The 20,606-nt window shown below is 39.0% G+C and overlaps 1 protein-coding gene across 9 annotated transcripts in view; it reads right to left on the bottom strand.

Moving 5' to 3' along the window:
- pip5k1cb (phosphatidylinositol-4-phosphate 5-kinase, type I, gamma b) overlaps positions 1-20,606 on the bottom strand; it is a 37,951-nt gene that overhangs the window by 13,471 nt on the left and 3,874 nt on the right. For 7 of the 9 annotated variants that reach the window (XM_046876019.1, XM_046876018.1, XM_046876024.1 and 4 more), the window contains exons 2-8: positions 6,598-6,629; positions 6,393-6,485; positions 6,030-6,160; positions 5,353-5,470; positions 2,728-2,880; positions 1,015-1,314; positions 618-823 (exon numbers count right to left, since the gene is read on the bottom strand). In XM_046876019.1, the coding sequence (XP_046731975.1) occupies positions 618-823; positions 1,015-1,314; positions 2,728-2,880; positions 5,353-5,470; positions 6,030-6,160; positions 6,393-6,485; positions 6,598-6,629 (1,033 nt within the window). Of the gene's footprint in view, positions 1-617; positions 824-1,014; positions 1,315-2,727; positions 2,881-5,352; positions 5,471-6,029; positions 6,161-6,392; positions 6,486-6,597; positions 6,630-11,243; positions 11,396-11,529; positions 11,625-20,606 lie in introns of those variants that run through there. The other 2 variants (XM_046876021.1, XM_046876022.1) reach the window with 2 other exon arrangements.

The raw sequence follows: 20,606 nt of genomic DNA on the forward strand, positions 1-20,606 counted from the left end.
ATTTGCTTTCGCGAATGGTCCAGATTTCAGGTCATCATGAAAAAGCATTACAATAAACCATAGGTTTCCACTTATTTATTGGTTGCAGTGTCGTCTGACGTAAAAAAAAGGCAGATTCGAAGACATACGTTGCCAGATTTAGCCAATAAAAATAAAAAATTGCAGTGACGTGTATCTTTAAATCTGTACCTTTTTTTGATGTTTTAGGACACTTCAACCAATAAACAAGCAGAGAAACTATGCATAGGCTATGCTACAATACTGTACTGTACTACAGTACTCACTAAAAATGTGATATTTCTAAAAATTGACACAAAATTCATCTTGCTATATTCTTGCAAATGTTTTCTGTGAGTGTTTAAAAAGGCAGGATGATGTATGGCTTGAACAATATAAAAAAAAAAAAAAACATTTTTGTGGTGGCGTCCATTTATCGTGGATATTAGTTTTTCGCGGTCGGGTTCGGCACGTATCTACCGCGATAGACAAGGGACGACTGTACCAAAAACTTAACAAATCGATCAACAGAGATGCTTCAGGGCTGTTTATAGCTGTGGGGTGATGGGGAAGATTAATCTCTATCCAAAACCTGCTCGATTCTTCCAGTGTATGCTTACGTGTCCTCTGTGTCAATGGAGTCTCCACAGGTAGCTCCTCCTTGAATGGACTCCATTGCTGTGGAGTAAAGTGCTCTCTGGGTTGCAGGCTTCTTCTCATCACTGCTGCCCTGAGAACCGTCTGTCTGCTGCTCACGGTTAGCCTGGTCCACATTGTGAACGCCCAGAAGCAGACTGTAGTCCATGATCTTAAAGCTTTCTAACACCTACATTTACACACACACACACACACACACACACACACACACACACACACAATTACAGTATATCTTCAGCTTAAAATATAATCAACAGCAATAGATGTACATGTAAAATCTGTTCAAATTTTTCACTGAAGTGAAAACTGGAAATGCAGACCAACACACACACACATTCAAACCCAAAGACAGTCACTAACCAGGCAATCCCTCTGTAGGGTCTTGACCAGGGCATTGTAAGTATCCGTGTCTAGCAGTAATCCATCAGGAACGGTTTGCATAAAGTCTAGGTCTTTAAAGGTAGGCTTGGATTTATCTCGCTCCTTCTTGGATGCTCTGCGCTTGTATGTTGAGCCCTTCAGGTCAAATTTCAGGTGCATACGGAAGACGCGTGGCAGGACGTTGTTCATTACTACAATCCGGATGTTCTTCCCTCCGGACTGTATGCAGTACAGGCCAAAGAATTTGGGTAGAAGTGTCCGAGGGTTCTGGTTCAGATTCTGAAACAGAGGCAAGGCAAACAAAAAATAGGTAAAAACAATGAATAAGAAGACAAGGAAAAAGGTCAAAGACAAACATGAGAAAAAAAGAAAGAGTATGCAAAAAGATCAGTCAGCAAATCAAAGAAATGCAAGGAAATGGAAGGGGAACAGACAATGTAAGAAAAGGGCAAAAAGATTTAAGGTAAGTAAAGAATAGTAAAGGATGAGAAACAGGACGTAAGAAATGAGAAGGAAGGAGAAGTGAAGAACAGAGAAGGTTGTTGCCTTGGTGTTGCCCTGCTCACTTGATTATGTCACTGTGGTCTACAGTCTTATCCACCTAGGGCCTGTTTGGCTGTAGGCTTTCATTCCAGCCAAACAGAACGCACACCTGGGAGATGACTGAAGATTAAGTGAATTGATTAAACAAGTAGAATGCAGCTCCTGCTGGGATAGAATGAAAGCCTGTAGCCACATGGGCCATTGTGGAAAAAAACAGAGACTTATGCCATATAACATTTTACTTGATATGGTAGTCCTACAGTCTGTCTATAATTTTTATTACTCTTTTGTTTAGCATTTCTCCCCCTAACTGTAAAAACATTGAACATTAAAACACAAGGAATGTACCGAACCGTGAATTCTGCATACTGTTACACCCCCTAGCGTCTACTGTATTGAGTAAGAATAGTTAGGGGCCAATATAAAATAACTGTAAACACTGGAAATGAGAATTGCACAAAAAGCAGTTGAGTGCTTGATCTACTTTGGAAACGTTCTAGTTGAGATCCAGGGCTTCCAGCAGAACGCTTATCACTTGCTCTACTCGACTGTGCCATCTTCTTTCTGTACCCCCAGTGCTGTTAACACCTCACTCAACTGATGCACCAGTGTACCAAGGCCACGCTAATCCTTCTTAATGACGTTCTGGAAAAAAGCCAGGGTCGGGACGAGCTGTAGAAGCTTCTCGCTTTGCAGAGTTTAGACTGCATGGTGAGTCATTTTGCTGCCACCCACCCATTTATTCACTTCAAAGAATTCAACTCCCACGTGATTAGATACAGTCTGGTCAGTAAAAGAGCCGAGGCTAGAACTTAAACAGCAGACTGTAGCTTATTACAGGCCATTCATTTACAGTGTGGAATGATGATTTATCACGGATTTTGCGTCAGTGGTTTGTAAACTTCCCAGTTTAAGCACTAGATCAAAAGGTGAATTGAACTGAGTGAGTTTGGTGTTCTGTGTGACAGCAGCAAAATGATGTTTATTGATTAATGCGCTACCATCAACAACTTGCTTGTAGGTTGACTATTGTGGTTGTATAGCGATCGCTTGAGGTCTGTTGTTACCCAAATAACCACTCATAACAACTGTGGCGAGCAGAGAAGCATCTTTAGAATGCTTAGAACATAGGACTTAATGAATACTCACCATATAGTAACCAGGAAGCAGTTTCTGCAGAAACTCAGCCTCTTTGTGCTGTACAGTTTTGATAATGAACTCGTCGTCACGGGTAACGTAGAAGATGGACCCACTAGCTCCGGGGTTTGAGAGCTCGATGAGGGGCTCATTACATAAAGAGTACTATAAAAAGAGTAAGAGAGACAAGAACAATAAAACACTGTAGAAATCTTTACAGTCAAATGTGGGAAGAAAAGATGCGAAAGACACATTTGGGAGTTATTTGGGAATTGATTTCGTAAACCGTAAATACATTTCGTAAATAAAAATGTAGAAACTGCACACAAAATACATTACAGCCGATGCGTAATGCGTGTAATTCAACGTATTTCTTGGCACTGCAAGGTTTTTCTGTCCACTATTAATTCTTTATTATAAAACGAGTACAACAATATCATTATTTTAAGCAATTCATATGTTTTATGATTTTAACATGTGAAAATATCTACTATTTATATTCTGTCATTTGTTTGGATCTTGCATCTCAATTTAAATTTAAAGCATTTCATTTCTTTGTAGTAGTGAAAGATTTGTAGTGTTATTGCTGTGATAGCTCCCAGGAGGAATGCACACACACACACACACACACACACACACACACACACACACACACACACACACACACACACACACACACACTGCATTACACTCAGCATACACACTGTCATAACAAGCTCTCGAAATTAACCATAATATTTCTAAACCAGTTTCATCAGAAACAACTGCGTTTTTTTTCCTTCATGGTTTTCTTGAAGATAGAAAAAACTACTGTTAATCGGTGAAGTGTCCAGTCCTAGTAGGCCATGACTCTAATATCCTTGATTGAGTTCTTTCTCTACATGACTGCAGAATAAGTTAACATCAGCAGTGACATTTAAGCATGAACTGGTAAGAACTGCTGCTGTGTCAGACGAGCTGGAACAGCCTCCAAGAACTCTGTTTCCCAGAGCACACCGAAGCATACAAATATGGCTGCCAGAGACTTCACTTCTCAGCAACAGACTCTGTTACATTCGCAATACCACCATTTCTAACTGTCCACACCAGTTCATTAATCAAACACCTGCAAGCAATCACCACTCACCATGTACAAATAAAAGAGTCAGTTGCAAAGTAATACTCAAAATGATTCTTTGCAATTCTGGTTTTGATCAATGCTTCTGCCTGGTTTCATGATTCTTTGGATTTGCTTCATCTATGTTGTTTAAACCTCGACTAAACTGCATGTTTCTAGTTTACAATTTTTTGAATGATCAGTAAACTCTTTCTGCATGTATATGTGTATCGATTTACCTGCTGTGAGACCTGATATGCACACATCAATCACTAAACACTTAATTTTCCATTACAGCAACCCTGGCACTAGTGTCCGCTTTAAGGTGTTATGTTAATGCCTTTTTTGTTTGTTTGTCTTATATATCAACCAAAAATGTTCAAATGCATTTTTATTGAATAGAAAAAAGTCTATTTTTGGATTTTGTGAAGAGGTAAAAAAGTGAAAACACACAAAACATTAAATGTTGGTGTATAAAAACAGCTGCTATAATGTGAAAAAAACAAAAAGAAAAATTTGTTACAACATTTAATGCAATTAAATGCAAAAGTCAAATATTTTAAAGTATATAAACTATGATGTGCTCAAGTGTGTTCAATAATAAACCGAAAAAAAATCACCACTGGCAAACTGGTTTAAACGGAATAAAACATCTGGAATCACTTCAGTGTGGCAACAGCAGCACATCATCTCTGACACTTCACTGGCTGCCTTACGACTCTGATGGTCCTGATTCTACAATCAACTCAATTAATTGTAATGTCTAATTAATAAATTCCAATGCAATTTATTAAATAAAGTGTTTAGGGTACAATATTGCTTCTATTCTTTTATATAAATTTCCACTACATTTGGTCTAATTACTTTTATTATTACCTGCAGAAAATGTCCATTTATTCTACTTAAAACTTCTCACATTGCCCGAGCTTTCATTTGGATAACCCTGACAGCTTTTCTGGGGCAGTTTTTGCATAAGTGAGCTGGATCCCAGCTTTGGTCAAGAAACTGTGCCTTATAAACACATGCACATACACATGCACAGCCAGAGCTTCAAGGCTTTTTCAGCTGAACAAACAAACCAATACATTGCCCTGGAAATCACATGACATTGTCTGTTTGATCAACAGGCACAGTTTGGCATCTGGTCCTAAAACAGTAGAGGACAGAGGACAAATGCGCTAATTCGATTCTGGTCCAAACCTCTGTTGATATTGTAGGTAATGACATATCGATTATAAGTACCATGATGGAGGTCAGTGCAGGCATTAAACATTGCTCGTATAATTTTATACCTATGTGTGACAGATCTTAAGCGTGAACACAAGACACACATATATTACTTGATGTTCAATATATCTTGTGGGTCGAAGCTCTCAGACAGTCGACTTGTTCACTGCGACACACAGCTCTGGTTCATTGATGAACTTCTGAACTTGTGAATAATACATCACCGTGTCAGCGTATTATGTTTATAGAGGTGTGATATTCGGTGCGACACATGTAAAGGTCAGTGAGAGGTAAGAAACTGAATTTCTGCTCACCAGGTAGTCATCGGGTCGAATCCCGAAGAGTTCTCGGAAGTAGCGGAACGCCACAGGGGCGTAGGTTTTAAACCTGAAGTCTGGGAAGTGGTGTGCTGGAGTCAAATTACTGCCCTCGCTAACAAAACAGAGAAAAACAAAAAAACTGATTGCTTTGAGACTCGTGATAGGCAATACAGCATGACCTTTTAAATCATGCACCATGTTTTAAACCATAGCGCGACTGAACGCTCAATTCTGATCGAAAGATGTTAAATAATTTGCAAGGGTTATATTAACTCGCTCTTTACAGCTTACACAGGAACTTAGGGAAATTAGTTCAAACTACAATTGTAATTGTTTGATAGGCTTAAGATTTCTAAAAGGAGACGAGGAGACTATTGATGGTGACTATTTCATGGACTTTTTATAATAATAAATATAACTATAAATGGATAAAAAATAATCAGCTTCAGGTTAGTACCAGTATTTCTGCTTTAAAACAGGCCACATGACACCATCCTGTCTTTGATTATTTTGTTGTAAGAGTGCTGTGTTTTTGTTCCTTTTGCATATCATTATTATAACATTATTAGATATTAGGTATATTTCCTTTAGATAGTAACACAATACAAAGTTACAGCAATTGTTTAATAATTATAACAGCTAAAAATTAATATGCCTACACACACACACACCTTGGAAAGAAGATGCTCTCCACCACGTAGAAATCCTGCATGAGCACATCTCTCTCTGGTTTGGAGCTCAGGTTGCCCACTGTGTACCCGATGCCCAGCTGGATCGCGCCTCTCAAAGCTGAAGAGGTCGTCTGTAGGTCAAACACAGAGAAAGGGTCTGTACAAAAGTCTGTACAAAAATACTCTTTGATTATGTACTTTCACAGTAACATGTGACCATTAACAAAAATCTATAGAAAAGGACACATAAACTAGGATTAATGAATGAAGTGAACAAAAGGAGCAGGTCAAATAAGAAAGTGTAAAAGAGAAAAGGATGCTGTAGACGTTATGAAGACGATGCTGTGGGGGTTTTGGTTAGACCTTTTTGTAAGTGGTTTCTCCTGAGGCGTCCACCCGCCTGTGGCCAATCTTCTTCTCAAGGCCGGAGCCTAGGGGGCAGGACGAGGATGGCATCTGAGAGAGACAGAGGAAAAAAATTGAGAGAAAGTTAGAAAGGTGTTGTATATAATCAGCCATTTAAAATTTCAATTTGACTGAATGCATATGAATAATTATCAACACTCACCTCACTGATGTAGGTCTTCTTAGCACTAGTGTCTGAAACAAACACACACAAAACACCAGTTCTTGAATAAAGCCTCAAAAGACAAATGAAAATGTGTCTGATGACTTGATTTGTCTCAGCTTTTTTTTGTACATTACTAAATCACAACAAGGGTGTGCTATAACAACACAATAAACACCACAAAATAATCAACAGTTCCTTGAATGAATGATTTACACAGCCAACAACTTTACAAAAAACACCACAAAGGGGAGTTTAGCAAGTGATTTTTGAGTACAAAAGTTTGCACACCCTTATTTATAACATGATTACACACGTTTATATATATATATATATATATATATATATATATATATATATATATATATATATATATATATATATATATACATTTTGTTCATTTTAGTTGAAGCCCAACTTTTACACGATGCATAGTAACCTGGGGCTGAACAGTGCACTGATTCATGCCTCTATGTTTTTGCAGAGAATGAGAGAAATGCAGTAACTCAGCTTCAGGAACACACAGCATGATTCTCACAGCTCCTGTTGTGTGCGTGTGTGTGTGTGTGTGTGTGAGAGAGAGAGAGAGAGAGAGAGAGAAAAAGCTCCAAGGTCAAACTGAAAATTCTGCTTTATTGAAGTGACCTATTTCACATGCTCATCCCTAGAGCTTCACAGCATCACAGATTAATGGATTAAAACATTCAGAAACATTCTGAGATTTTTGTGCATGTGTGTGTGTGTGTGTATATGTGAGCATGCTCAGTATTTTTAGAAGCACTACGGAAAAACAAAATACAGAATGCTTACTCTGTAATGCTCTGTGTGTGTGTGTGTGTGTGTGTGTGTGTGTGTGTGTGTGTACACACGTGTGTGTTTACTGCAGAGGCAGCAAAATGAACAGTCACAGCCTTTCATGAAGACCCATGTGCTTAAGCGTGGGGAAAAACTGAGAGGAGCTGTAATCGCCTGTGCATCATTTGTCTGGCTGTGAGAGAGAGATTTACAGCATGCTGACCGAACACACACACACACACACACACACACACACAAAATCTGTGCTTATTTTATTTTGCTAAATTGCAACCTTGGGTTGTTAGAGTAAGTCACTATACAAATGAAATATTGTTTCTCTCAGTTTTTAATTATTTCAAAAGTCATAAGTTTTAAGAGTCAGCCAGACAAATAAGCTGTGCTAAGGAGATAAGATAAATGATGAACATCCAGACATTACTAAACCAGAAGAAAGAGTCACTAAATGCAGAGTATCTGCTTTCTTAAAGGAGTTAATTATTGTAAGTGCTTATAAACCTGTAATAATAATAGAATTGGCAAAAATTTTGAACATCCATCCAGTAAAGCTGCTTTGTTTCTACAGTTACATTTACACTTATGCTATTGGGCAGATGCATTTATCCAAAGTGACTTACAGTTATCTCATTTATACACCTGACGTTTTCACATCATAACCACTAAACTTCCACTTCCCCTTTTTTAAACTTCACTGTTTTCGACCTGAAATGACTTCGGCCCTCAGCTAGCACTCTATCAGCCCATCCGTGCTTCTTTACAAAACAGACCAGGTGTATGATTGAGGGAATATTCAAATGTTAAAGTAAAAAAATAAAATAGTCTCTGGAAATCACTGGAAAAAAAGGGCCAGAGTCTGTTTTCCCTAAAGAAGAAGAGTGAGTTTCATGAGTCCGTTGTGTCCAGGGAATTTGTACAAATTTAAGCTGCTAAGGATGCATAAACTAGTTGATTTTTAAACTCTTATGTAAGGATGTCAGGGATTATGGAGGTAAAGAAAGTGCAGTCAATTCTGCACATTTCTGGATTACGCCAATTGTGGACAGTAAGGAAGTAACTTGTTACTGTACTAAAGTAGCCTTTTCACGTGTTAAAGTATTTCTATTTGGGGAGAATTTGACATTAACTTCACTACATTTCAAAGTCAAATATCTTACTGTTTATTCGACTACGTTTTGTGAAATCAGTCGTTCCTTTCTATATATGAGCGGATAAAAACTTGATTAAACACGCAGCGAGTCACCAATCAGGGTTGAGGACGCGCTCTGTTTTAAACTTGATTTGACATTTGGTGGCATCTATTTATCACCAACGTACAGTTCAGCTTCAGTTCAACAGCAAGCAGAACATTTACAGAGAAATAAATGATGGATGTGCGATGATCATGATCATTTAAATAGATATCAATCAGTGTTTGACTCATTATTTTCATTCTATTAATACATCAGTGCACGATATAAGAATTTGACCACAGGTTGCACATCTCTAACCAGTCCTGTTCATCTACTATACTGAGGCACATGCCAGCTCACGGAGGCTTATCCCTATTTAATTTTAGATGCTACTGAGGCTGGAGTAGAACATGTCGGTTCCAATCTGAGGTCATTATCTTATACAACCTGATGTATAGGTTGCATCTTCCATTCAAGGATAAACAGGGTGCTTCCTGCTACGTGCTCTCACAAGTGATTTTAATTGAGGTCACTTAAGAACAGGTATATGCTTAAATTGTGTAAAATGACACGTTTCGCGACATTTGTTCCTGTTTATTAGCATTTAACATCAATCATTATGGCATTGATCACAGTGGGTGGAGTTTAAGACCTGATGCAATTTATCCAAAAACCTGAAACTATGTATAAGTTGACTGACTACTGAACTAGTGGGGGAAAAAAAATCCTATCACCCCTATTTCAATTACAAACACTGGAGAAATATAGGCCAAGTCAGCAACTTTACACCAACTGCTTATAGACAATAATGAAAAAAATTCTGGGACCAGCGTTCAATAATCAGCACTTCAAGTGCAGCCTTTGTAGAGACTTGAAAACTGTCCTTACACACACACACAAACAGCCATCCACATTCACACCATCTAGCCTATTTTACGGCTATATGAAAAAGTCTAGTTCATGCAGGACACATGCGGTTATTTCGGGAAGCTATTCTTCAGAGACTGTGATGCTCTAGATTCGAGACACGATTCATTTTCCAAAACCAATGAAAAATAAAATCTAAATCTGGGTTGAATCTGTGACTCATATGGGATGTTAGGATGATCAACCTGGTGATGGTGAATTCATAAAGATTAGACCGGCCTACTGTTCACATGATTGGATCAATGATAAATGTGGGGTAGTAGCTCAGTGGTTAAGGCATTGGACTTGGGCTTGGATGATCATAAGTTTAAATCCCAGCCCCGTTAAGCTACCACTGCTGGGCCCTTTAGCAAGGCCCTTAACCCTCAACTGCTCTGTTGCAAGTCGCTCTGGAAAAGGGGGTCTGCCAAATGCCGTTAATGTTCATGTGGAAACCAATCTGCCGTGTGTGGTGGATTTTGGAAAGCAGGCTGTCACTGTCTCAAAATAACAAGAGTCGTTTAAAACACAGTTCAGCTGTCTATTAAACTTATATTCCAATCTGAAAGAAGATGATTCACATTCTTCATGTTTTACTCAACCCAGCTTCTGTTACAGAGAAAAAAAGCTGCTCATGTACAGGCGAAATAACCAAAAATAATGAATAAGCGTGACGATATGGTTTACGTTTTGAAGTGGAAGATCTTGAGTGGGAAAATATGTGCACATTAAAAAAAGTTTAAAGACAAAAAAACTAATTATTAATCGCATTTGATTGTCAAGATTAACCATGATATCATGGATCTACTACCCCTGTAGTGTCATGCTGAGGACTGTGAACACTGCACTCTGAAAACTCTGCGTTTTAAAACTTCTGAGTCTTAATATTTAAGGATTAGAATATAAATTTAAGGATTTTATAAATTGCATATTTATGCACGTTTCCAAATAAAGTTCCTCGAGGCAGCAGTCTGGATGGATAGAGGTGTTCACACTGTGAAGCCAATGCTTTTACTCAGGTCAGAGCTCTTACATCATTTCTGTATTTTTATTTATTTTTTTGGCTGAAAAATAGAAGCATTTCAACCCTTTTGTTCAAATAATGATGTTAAATAATAATTTATTATTTTTAATAAAAAGTGATTAAATGGGTGCCATTACATTTGTCACAACTAATTGGTTAGTATTATTTAATTTGTTACAGGAGCAGCGAAATCGGAGAACATCCGAATTAATTAAAGGGATGAGCTGCATGTGATGGGTCATGTGACGCTGATTGTAGAGACTGATAATCAGGCTGTGCTGTTCGTCTGTACGCTACACAAACATTCAGCAGACGTCGTCGTTAAACGTTCATACATACTTTTCTAACATAAGTATTTTTAGATTTTAGATATAGATTTTATATATATGCTTAGTTGTAGAAAATATGATATGTACTTGTATTATAAATCGGTATACTTCTAATGTTTGGGAGGTTAAACATACACTGTTAAATATTACTTACCCCAACAATAAAACGATTACGTTGAGAGGATAAAAGATAGGGGTGAGGGGGTGGAGCTTCTAATCATCTACTTAACACTGGCAAAAGACATTTCGAGAAAATTCGAGGGTCATTTTAGATTCCTCTTTTGGGTTATACAATTGTTTTATCTGCATATTTTTTGTGATAAATCATAAGAGTACAGTAGTGTTAAAATGCAGATCACACCACACATCACATTAACCGGAGCAACCCGAAACGCAGAATCGCACCTGATGTAGCTGAACGCAGCCCAAACTGCAATTTACTGCTCACGAGCAACAACTCCATAAATGCTTCAGGAAGGTAGACCGCAGACAGACCTTTTCACTTCATACTCCAGAGACTCACAATCACGAGACAGGAAATCCTGCTTCTGCACGCTCTGAAACAAGAGCACGACCCGATTTTACGAACAATCCAGAACAGCCGAGCCGTAAATCCTAGTGGACATCCTCACAGAAGTTTAGCATTCATACAAAAAAAACGTTAAGAGGAGGAAAGGGGGGGGAGGCACACCTCAGATGTGATATACCACCTGATGGGACGAGTGATGCTCAGGTTGGCGTAGGTCTTGTCTATTTGTGGGCTGATCAGTGAGGAGAGATTGAAACTCTATTGGATTAGAAGAAGGGAGCTAATCTGATGGCATGAGTTTAACACGAGATAACGTCGTGGGATAGAGGAAGTGATGAACGACCAATGAAAGGTTGGGATTAACCTTAAGAGTAGGCCTGTAGACAAAATCTAACGAGGACCAAAACCAAAGCAAATGCAAAATGTCACCTTCCATTTACTTCGTGCAGAGAATTTAGAACTGGTAAAAAGATACCATAGATATTATAAGTAATTTATATGTATATTTCTAGCAAATTACCACATCATTAGATTTTTCTTTGCAATATCATGATATGTGTCTAGATTATTTCTTTTGAATGATTTTGATATACAGTGGGAGCTCGATACTCGCGACCTCGATAGTTGGCGACTTTTCATTTGGAACCGGACTGAGAGTAACTCGAGAAAAATCTGATATTTCGCGAGAAGCCGCGAGCGGCTCGAAGGTTCAGAGTAACATTACGAAACAGAGCGTGTACTAATAAATCGCATAAAAATGCTTAAAAAACGATTTATTATTGTATTATTCATTTAAAGTAAAAAATAAAAAAAAAACATTTATGACAAGTAATTCACAATTTTTGTTGAGTTTACACTACAGTACATGTACAATTCCTCTTAAAAAGGATCCATCAAAAGGAGATTCAAAACCTCACGATTCTTTTTTACTAGCGAGGGGTCATAGAACGTAAGTTTCAAGGTTGCACCGTATTTTCCTTTAGTAACTAATCTGTTGTTCAAGATTTGTGCTGCATCTTTAAAAAGTCTTAGAAATTGTTTTAAAAAGTGAGATTTTCAAACTTGGGCAAGATTAGGTCTATAAAGGTAGAGATGAATGAAATGTGAAAGTTAGCTAAAATCGGCACGCTGATTGATGTTAGCGTTAGCAAGAATCACAAAGGCATTACTTTCAAGTGCACTTGCAATTTTGTTGAAAGTTAGGACACTATAAACACACAAAATTCTACTCATAATAGTTCATGAGGATGGTCATGAGTGCTTTCGCATACCGGTTATAACACAATAAACACAACGCTACGATTATACTGAGTGGTTTCTTGCACACGAGCTTTCAGACTGACATTATTGTATTTTTGAAAAGACTAAACACAACCAAGCACTCTATTTTTTTCCGATTAAGTTTTCTTAGTTACATAATACAATATTGTTCAATATGTTGTTTGTCAAACAATCGTTTATTATTTATCTGCTATATTTTCCAGCCTATTTGTACTGTATTATTTGTATAATAGCAAAATTACTGCTATTTGGCTGCCAGTATGTTATTAACCGACATACACAACATGCATCATCCTTAAATATCGTGATACGATATTTATGCGACATCACAAATCCCTAGTCGCAATTATTACATAATCACCTAATAAATGTTATCTAAACTAATCATGACCAACTGTTACATGAAACAACCAGGCTACAATAGAAATACTATAGACGCAGTAAATCGAGCTGAATGCAAACACACGGTTACTCGCTAAATAAAATTCTTCGATCGTGTCATTTAAAATGTTATTTTTAGTCAACTGGTTTGAATGTATACCCAGTTCTCTTTCGTGTTTTGCTCAGACGGGTCAATACGAGGTGAAATGCTATTCGTTACTTCCTCTGACTCCTCCCATTGCGTCAAAACTCTTGCGTATTAGATGATAATGGTTTTCGAGTTTACACACGCCTCTGTTGTGTACCTGCTCGGGTTTGTGTTTCTTTTTATCCTGACCCTAATCCTCCTGGAGTGTAGCGGCTGCCAGACGTCCTATGTCTCTGAAACTGAAGATTACTCTGAAAGCACAGAGACGTAGACTGTCTAGATCGTGTCTGTAAAAATCATCCCAGACATTTCGTCCTGTTTCTTGTAGAAGGTTATATAAAAAAAGTTGGTTATAGATGTGTGTTGAGATTTCAGCACTATTTGGAAGATATTAATATTGGGAAATGGATATGAATCTCCTTCGTGATAAAACTTGCATGCAGATTGTTACGAAGTTTTCGTCTTCCAAAGTAAAATCTTTCTCAGGGATGGAGAGTAGAGCATGAGATGTGCTGAGACACCAGGTGTGGATAATTGTCAGTCTCAACTACGCAAGACTGTGCTTTCTGGGTTATGCTCTCATCCGTGAGAATACCCAGTATAGTCATTTATGACTACGGCAATATGGTGTTATGAGACAATGTCTGCCAGAAATAATTTTGTGTGTGTGTGTGTGTGTGTGTGTGTGTGTGGCTTGAATATGGCTGAGATCCTTGAGTTCTCCAGCTCACGTAGGAACCAAAAATGCACCTCAAGCCAATATTGCTCCTCACATTCTGGACACAGACTCAAACAGACAAGTGTGTGTGTCACTGGAGAGTAGGAGGTCTGACTGCGGTGAGAAATTCAACAGGAGGGTGTGTGGTCACGCTGTCTGTGTTTTGTTTTTTGTTGTTTTTTTACCTCCATCCAAACAACCCGATTTTTGAGTCAAATCCATGAAGATCTACATTTTCTGTAAAGAAACTCCAGTGTCAGTTCTTTGTCAAAACAGTCAATGTGTTTTCCATCACAGGAACGATTTAAAACTTGCGTTTTTACTTTCTCAGTAACATTTTGTCAGGAGAGAGAAAAGGAAAGATGTTGCTCAAAGAATGACGGCAAATAACAACTAACTAGTCTTTGTAGATATTTCACATTTCTCACAACTATAAACAGACACACATAAAATAATGAACATCTGGTTGGTCACAGAAATTTGGTGTTACACTACATGGACAAAAGTTTGTGGACACCTGATCATAAGATTTTTATGTGCAAAAAAAAAAAAAACAGTACTGAATCATGAAAATGTGTTAACTGAAATAAATATGAAAAGTATTAATTAATAAATATAATTACATAATTAATCAATAATAAATAATAAAATATCATATGGTGCTCTCTATGCAGTGTCCAGTCTCACGTGTAAAAACAATCAGCACGTGGCATTAATGATTCGCCTCTAGAGGCCGCTCTTTTAATGACAGCAGACCGGAAGCTGGAAAATTTTTCGTTATTGATAGCCGTCAGTTCCAGCAATCAACTATTGGCGCCGATTAATCGGTTGACCTCTATTAGTAATGTCAGGTACTGATGTAGGTGAGGTGAGGAGGTTTAGGGTGCAGTCAGCATTCCGTAGGGTTGAGGTCAATACAACTCTATAGCAGGCCACTTAAGATCTTCCAATGTAAACCATATCTGTGTGGAGCTGGATTTGTGCACAGGGGGATTGTCAGGCTGGAACTGCCTCAGTATCCTATTATGAGAAGTTTCCACATCTAAAGACAACTGTGTGCCTCCAACTATCTGGTAACAGTTGGCTGGAAACCACATATGGCTGGAAAAGTTTGGAATACTTTTGTCCATATAGTGTTTAAATTGTTCTTTAAGTATCTCTATTCTAAATCATATCACATGCCATATTTATTTTCAGTAATTTATGTGCAGAAATTTTCTTTATGTCGCTGTTATTACATGATCTTGAAATAAGCGAACGAACAAAAATAATCAGAAGAGTTTCAACCGCGTTCCGTAAACACTGGAGCACTCGAGTGGACATTAAGTGGCCAAACAACGTGCGCACAGGCTTAATGGAGCGTTACTCTGACGTTCTGCGTTAAAGTACACATTTGCACTTTTTCCTTTTTAATGGCTGGTCCAGGCAATTTAGTGAATAACACCGTGTTTTATTAGCGCACTATAAATATTTCAGTACACTTGTTGTCAGCAGGCATTTCTCCAATAAAGCAGATGTGTTAAATGCTGCCATGTATACATTTACTCCACCGTGGATCAGGATCATCTCTGCTGCTCTAATAAGAGGGAATGGCTACAGACCAGGGATTTTTTTTCGGATGGAAAATTTCTCTGAGAATCCTTTTACTTTCTTTTTGGATCCCTTTCTTTTTTCTCAGATCATTTTTCCTCTTTCTCAAACCCTTTCCCCTCCGACCTCTAATCTTTGGTTTGACACATAAGCTATTTTCCCCCCTCTTTGGATCCTTTTACTCCTTCTTAGATCAACTTTCCTGCATGTTAAATAAGTCACCTGCAGTGAATACAAATACCGACAACCATCTTACCATGCTATACCACAAACTGGAGCTGGTCATGTGACAAGATGAGATGATGTCATATATCACACATCCCCTCAGGCTCGGCTGTGACCGTTCGAAACGAGTGATCTGAGTTATTATACTTTTAGTCCGAACTGCGGTGTCAGCTTTGTTTTTAATGACAGAAAAACCATTTCACACATCACTGTTCTAACATACACACACACACACACACACACACACACACACACACAAACACACTTGCCCTCCACCTGGGCCACCCACCATCAGCCATTCAGTTACTACACAAGCTAAACTTTCTGAGAAAGACTGGCAGACAAACAGAAAGATACGTACAAAGCGAAAAACAGTCATTTATTTATTCACATTTCAAATATTATTTATGGGTATCAATACATTTGGTACACACATTATACTATAATTACAATACAAATTAAAGGGAAGTGGTAGTTCAGGAGTTAAAGCATTGTACTTTGATTCAGAAGGTTTGTGGGTTGAAATCCCTGCCATACCAAGCTGCCAATGCTGGGGCCCCTGAGCAAGGCCCTTAACCCCATAGCTAATTAGTTGTATGAATTGAGATAAATGTAAGTCTATGTCTATACAAATCTGGTTAAATTTGAAAACATTTGTTTTAGTCTAATTAAGCTTTCGTTTTCAATCGTTTCCCAAAAGTTGTTCATTTACTCTGAAACATCTAAAAATGTCCCATCAGCAAAACGTACGATACTTCGACCTACATTGTTTCCTTGTGCCGTTTATTTACTTTCCGGCACTTTGAATCGTCGCTGCAATGACTAAAAATGCGTCATAGTTTTCGTCACTCTGCGATGCGAAAATGGAAATTTTTCCACAAGCTTGTGTATGTGGAAGAGGGCAGAAAACATTGACTGTGCCATTAAGTGGGAATAGATTATCCAGCTCACACACTCCTTTATACACTCATTTTTACCAGAAATTTTGCATAGACAGTCTAATGGGATGTTCTTGAGATTTGGGAAGAAACTGGAGAGAACCCAGAGGAAACCCACATAGTGAGAGGGAGAAATTACACAGAGAGAAACCCGAGCCTCAGGATCGAACCCTGAGGAATTAAACCTGTGCGCAGTTTGAGGAATAATTTAACACGACATTGTGTTCTACTTAAACAGCAACAACATGCCAGACTACTCTAGGCCTGAATAACTGTTCCAAAGGAACAGCTGAGATCAGACTTGACACAATCCTAAATCAGGGAACGAGAGGGAGGTTTTTCCGACTTAAGTAAGACTCAGGGGATGAAATAAGAGGTGCTCCAGCACCACACTAATGATGTATCACTACCTGTGTTGATGTTGCATAAGTGGTGGTGTTTCAGCGTTGAGACTGTGGATTTTAGCGATCAGGACGTCGGCACGCCCTCGGAGTCATGGAGGACAGACAGAGTCATGTTCCTGTCCTTTATAGCAATTGTGTACAACAAATTCCACTGTAAGCATAAAGTCAGTGCAGGAGAAATTTTCCTTAAGAGATGGAAATCTGTTTCATCCGCTTTCTCCAATGTTTTACGTTTTGACTGTTTACACAACGTTTAAGAAAATACTTTTGAGGACTAAATATAGAGAGTTATTTTTGGCTGTTGCTGTGACTGTGCTGGAAATAAATCCTTTTCACTCGAAGGCCATTCATATTTAATGAGCGCTCATCCACTCTGGCCATCATTAAAAGGCTTTTATCCTGCAGAAAACATGTTACCGAGATAAACACCACATTTCGCAGGAGCACGCATTAGCGTGTAAAAAAAAAAACGATTGCAAAATAAAACAGCAGCAAATGAAGGAGTGAAAAATGCTTGAGCCTGCTGGGTGATGGCACTCGTGCATGTACTGATGGAGCACATCGCATTCAGCAGACACATGTGCTGCAGCCTGATTGCAGTGGAAACGCTGCTTCGCTCTGAGAAAGGCACTGAGTCAATGAATCACTGAGTCACTGAATCACTAAGCGCTGCAGTGCTGCAGCACCATCCAAACTCTCTGATTAGACAGAATAAAAGAGAGAGAGAGACAGAGAGAGAGAGAGAGAGAGAGAGAGAGAGAGAGAGAGAAAAGAAAGAGAGACCACTCTGCAGAGAAGCAATGTGAAGTGAACTCTAGCGTGGCTTTATTGCAGTGAGAAATTGATTTGACTCTGAATCAAATTAAATGCAGGAAGTTAATTAACCATGCTGCAGCGCTGCTGAAAATGCATGCATTCAAGATTTCGAGTTTTACATAATATTTCCAAATAAACCCTGGAAAAGTAGTGAGGTGATTTTTACTCATTCTTCCTGCGTTTTTTTGCTGTAAAATGAAAAACTCGACGAGCCCTTTTAGTTTTATTGCTTTTTTTGGATTGTTAAATTATGTGCAACGTGAAAACAAAGCAAACTGAACAGCAAATGAACCGAAGCCTGCGCCAATAAAACATCTGCAGAGAATTGAAATGTTTCCGAAACCCCCTCAGGATGTGTAATTTGGAAGACAAAAAAAATTAAATACATCCAGCCGATCAGGATGAGGAGATCTAATTCAAAAAACAGTGCCACGCTGTGCCAGCTAATAACCAAGACAGAGGGCTCGACACCTGTCATTCAGTGTAGGAGGCGTGGTTTCAACACTTCAGTCTCGCTGAAAGAGGTGTGGTCTCAATACTTTAGTCACACTGAAGGAGGCGTGGTCTCAATACTTTAGTCTCACTGGAGAAGGCGTGGTCTCAATGCTTAAGTCATGCGAAAGGAGGCGTGGTCTCAATACTTCAGTCTCACTGGAGAAGGCGTGGTCTCAAAACTTAAGTCATGCTGAAGGAGGCGTGGTCTCAATACTTCAATCTCACTGGAGAAGGCGTAGTCTCAATATTTAAGTCATGCTAAAGGAGGCATGGTCTCAATACTTCAGTCTCACTGGAGAAGGCGTAGTCTCAATATTTAAGTCATGCTAAAGGAGGCATGGTCTCAATACTTCAGTCTCACTGGAGAAGGCGTAGTCTCAATATTTAAGTCATGCTAAAGGAGGCATGGTCTCAATACTTCAGTCTCACTGGAGGAGGCATGGTCTCAATACTTTAGTCATGCTAAAGGAGGCGTGGTCTCAATAATTCAGTCTCACTGGAGGAGGCATGGTCTCAATACTTTAGTCATGCTAAAGGAGGCGGGGTCTCAAGACTTTAGTCAAACTGAAAGAGGTGTGGTTTTAATACTTCTGCCACATTAAAAGAGGCGTGGTCTTGATCCTTCAGTTACAATAAAAAAGGCGTGGTCTTGATCCTTTAGTTACACTAAAAGAGGCGTGGTCTCAATAGTTCAGTCACACTTAAAGAGGCGTGGTCTCCACACTAAAGGAGGCGTGGTCTCAACATTTCAGTTACATTTAAAGAGGCGTGCTCTCAACATCTATATGTTATAGTAAGGGAGATGTGAGCAAACGAGTGGCAATTGTGGAGAGGAAAAACCTTGAGAGGAACCCGACTCAAAAGGGAACCCATTCTCATCTGGGTGGCACCAAATGTCCATTCCTTATAGTTCATCGTTGTCGAGGTGAGCAGTGATAAGTGATTAAATTGGACTTGTGGTACTGAGTCATTGTAACTGTTGACATTTACTTCAGTCCAAATCCTCGTAGCTCCTGTGTTGCTTTATAACTTTATGGATCCGTACCAGTACAGAGGGTATGACGTGTGTGCTTGTTACAGGTACGTTTTTTGTTAGCGCCATGCTGTTTACACCGAATCACATCCCAGTTCACCAACAGCTACACTGGATCGTATAAGATGATCAGTGCATTATCACGAAAGGAACGACACACACACCCCTAGAAGCAAACATCCGTGGAGTCGAATTTCCTGTAGGGCTTTAAAACAAGTCTCATCGTCACACGCCTCTCATCTCCTCCCGCATTTCTCGTGGCAAGACTGTTCACAACAAGGCTGCTGCGCTGTAATCTACCGTGACATCAGACTATTAACACCCCGGTTTAACTTTCAGAGCACTGAGTTATGAAGAGGACACAGACTCACAGAGACGATTACGAGAGAATCCCTGTGGGATAAACGCCTACTGCAGAAGCCGCAGTCCAGACCTTTAAAGTGGCAAGTCGTTTCTCATCTACGATACGTGATGCAAATGAGCTTAAGCGTTCGATTTCTCTCGCAGTCTCCGCAGGTCTAAACCGTTAAAGGTTTTTCTTTTTATCTCCGGGTCTGTGGGGATTACTAACTGCTTAATTCATAATTAGTGAGTCAGAACATCACACAGAGTCCACCATAAGAAGGTTCAATGAGGCTCAGAGTGCAGAGAACTGTGTGGAGATTTTTTTCTCTTATCATAACACGCTAGTGTTTCAGTACGTACAAATTCTTAAAGATGAGAGTCGTCCACTTCTATATGCTGTGATATGTCTGCTCATCCGTGCGATTATCCACTCAGCCAATCAAGTAGCAGCAACGCAGTGCATCAAATCATGCAAACGAGAGTCAAGGGCTTCAGTCGATGCTCGAATCAAACATCAGAATGAGGAGAAAATATGATCTAAATAACTTGGCAGGGTTTCTAGTCTCAGAGAGGTTGAGGACAGGCTGATGATTCAGTATCTGGACCAGGAATGTCTAAACTTCTGGACCAGGAATGTCAAATCTTAGCAGGAAAGGGCTGGTGTAGTTAGAGGGTTTTCAATTAATCAGACCATCTACACCAAATGCATAAAAGTTGCCACACATGGCCATAAGATTTGTATTTTTTTTTTGTATGAACCCATTCCACTTTTGGTTCACAAATCTTTTAATAATAACCTCCACTCTTCCAGGAAGATGTTTCACCAGATTTTGGAGTGTGCTTGTGGAGATTTGTGACCGTTCAG

Source organism: Silurus meridionalis, chromosome 20 (genome assembly GCF_014805685.1).
Source record: "Silurus meridionalis isolate SWU-2019-XX chromosome 20, ASM1480568v1, whole genome shotgun sequence".
Taxonomy (NCBI): Eukaryota; Metazoa; Chordata; class Actinopteri; order Siluriformes; family Siluridae; genus Silurus; species Silurus meridionalis.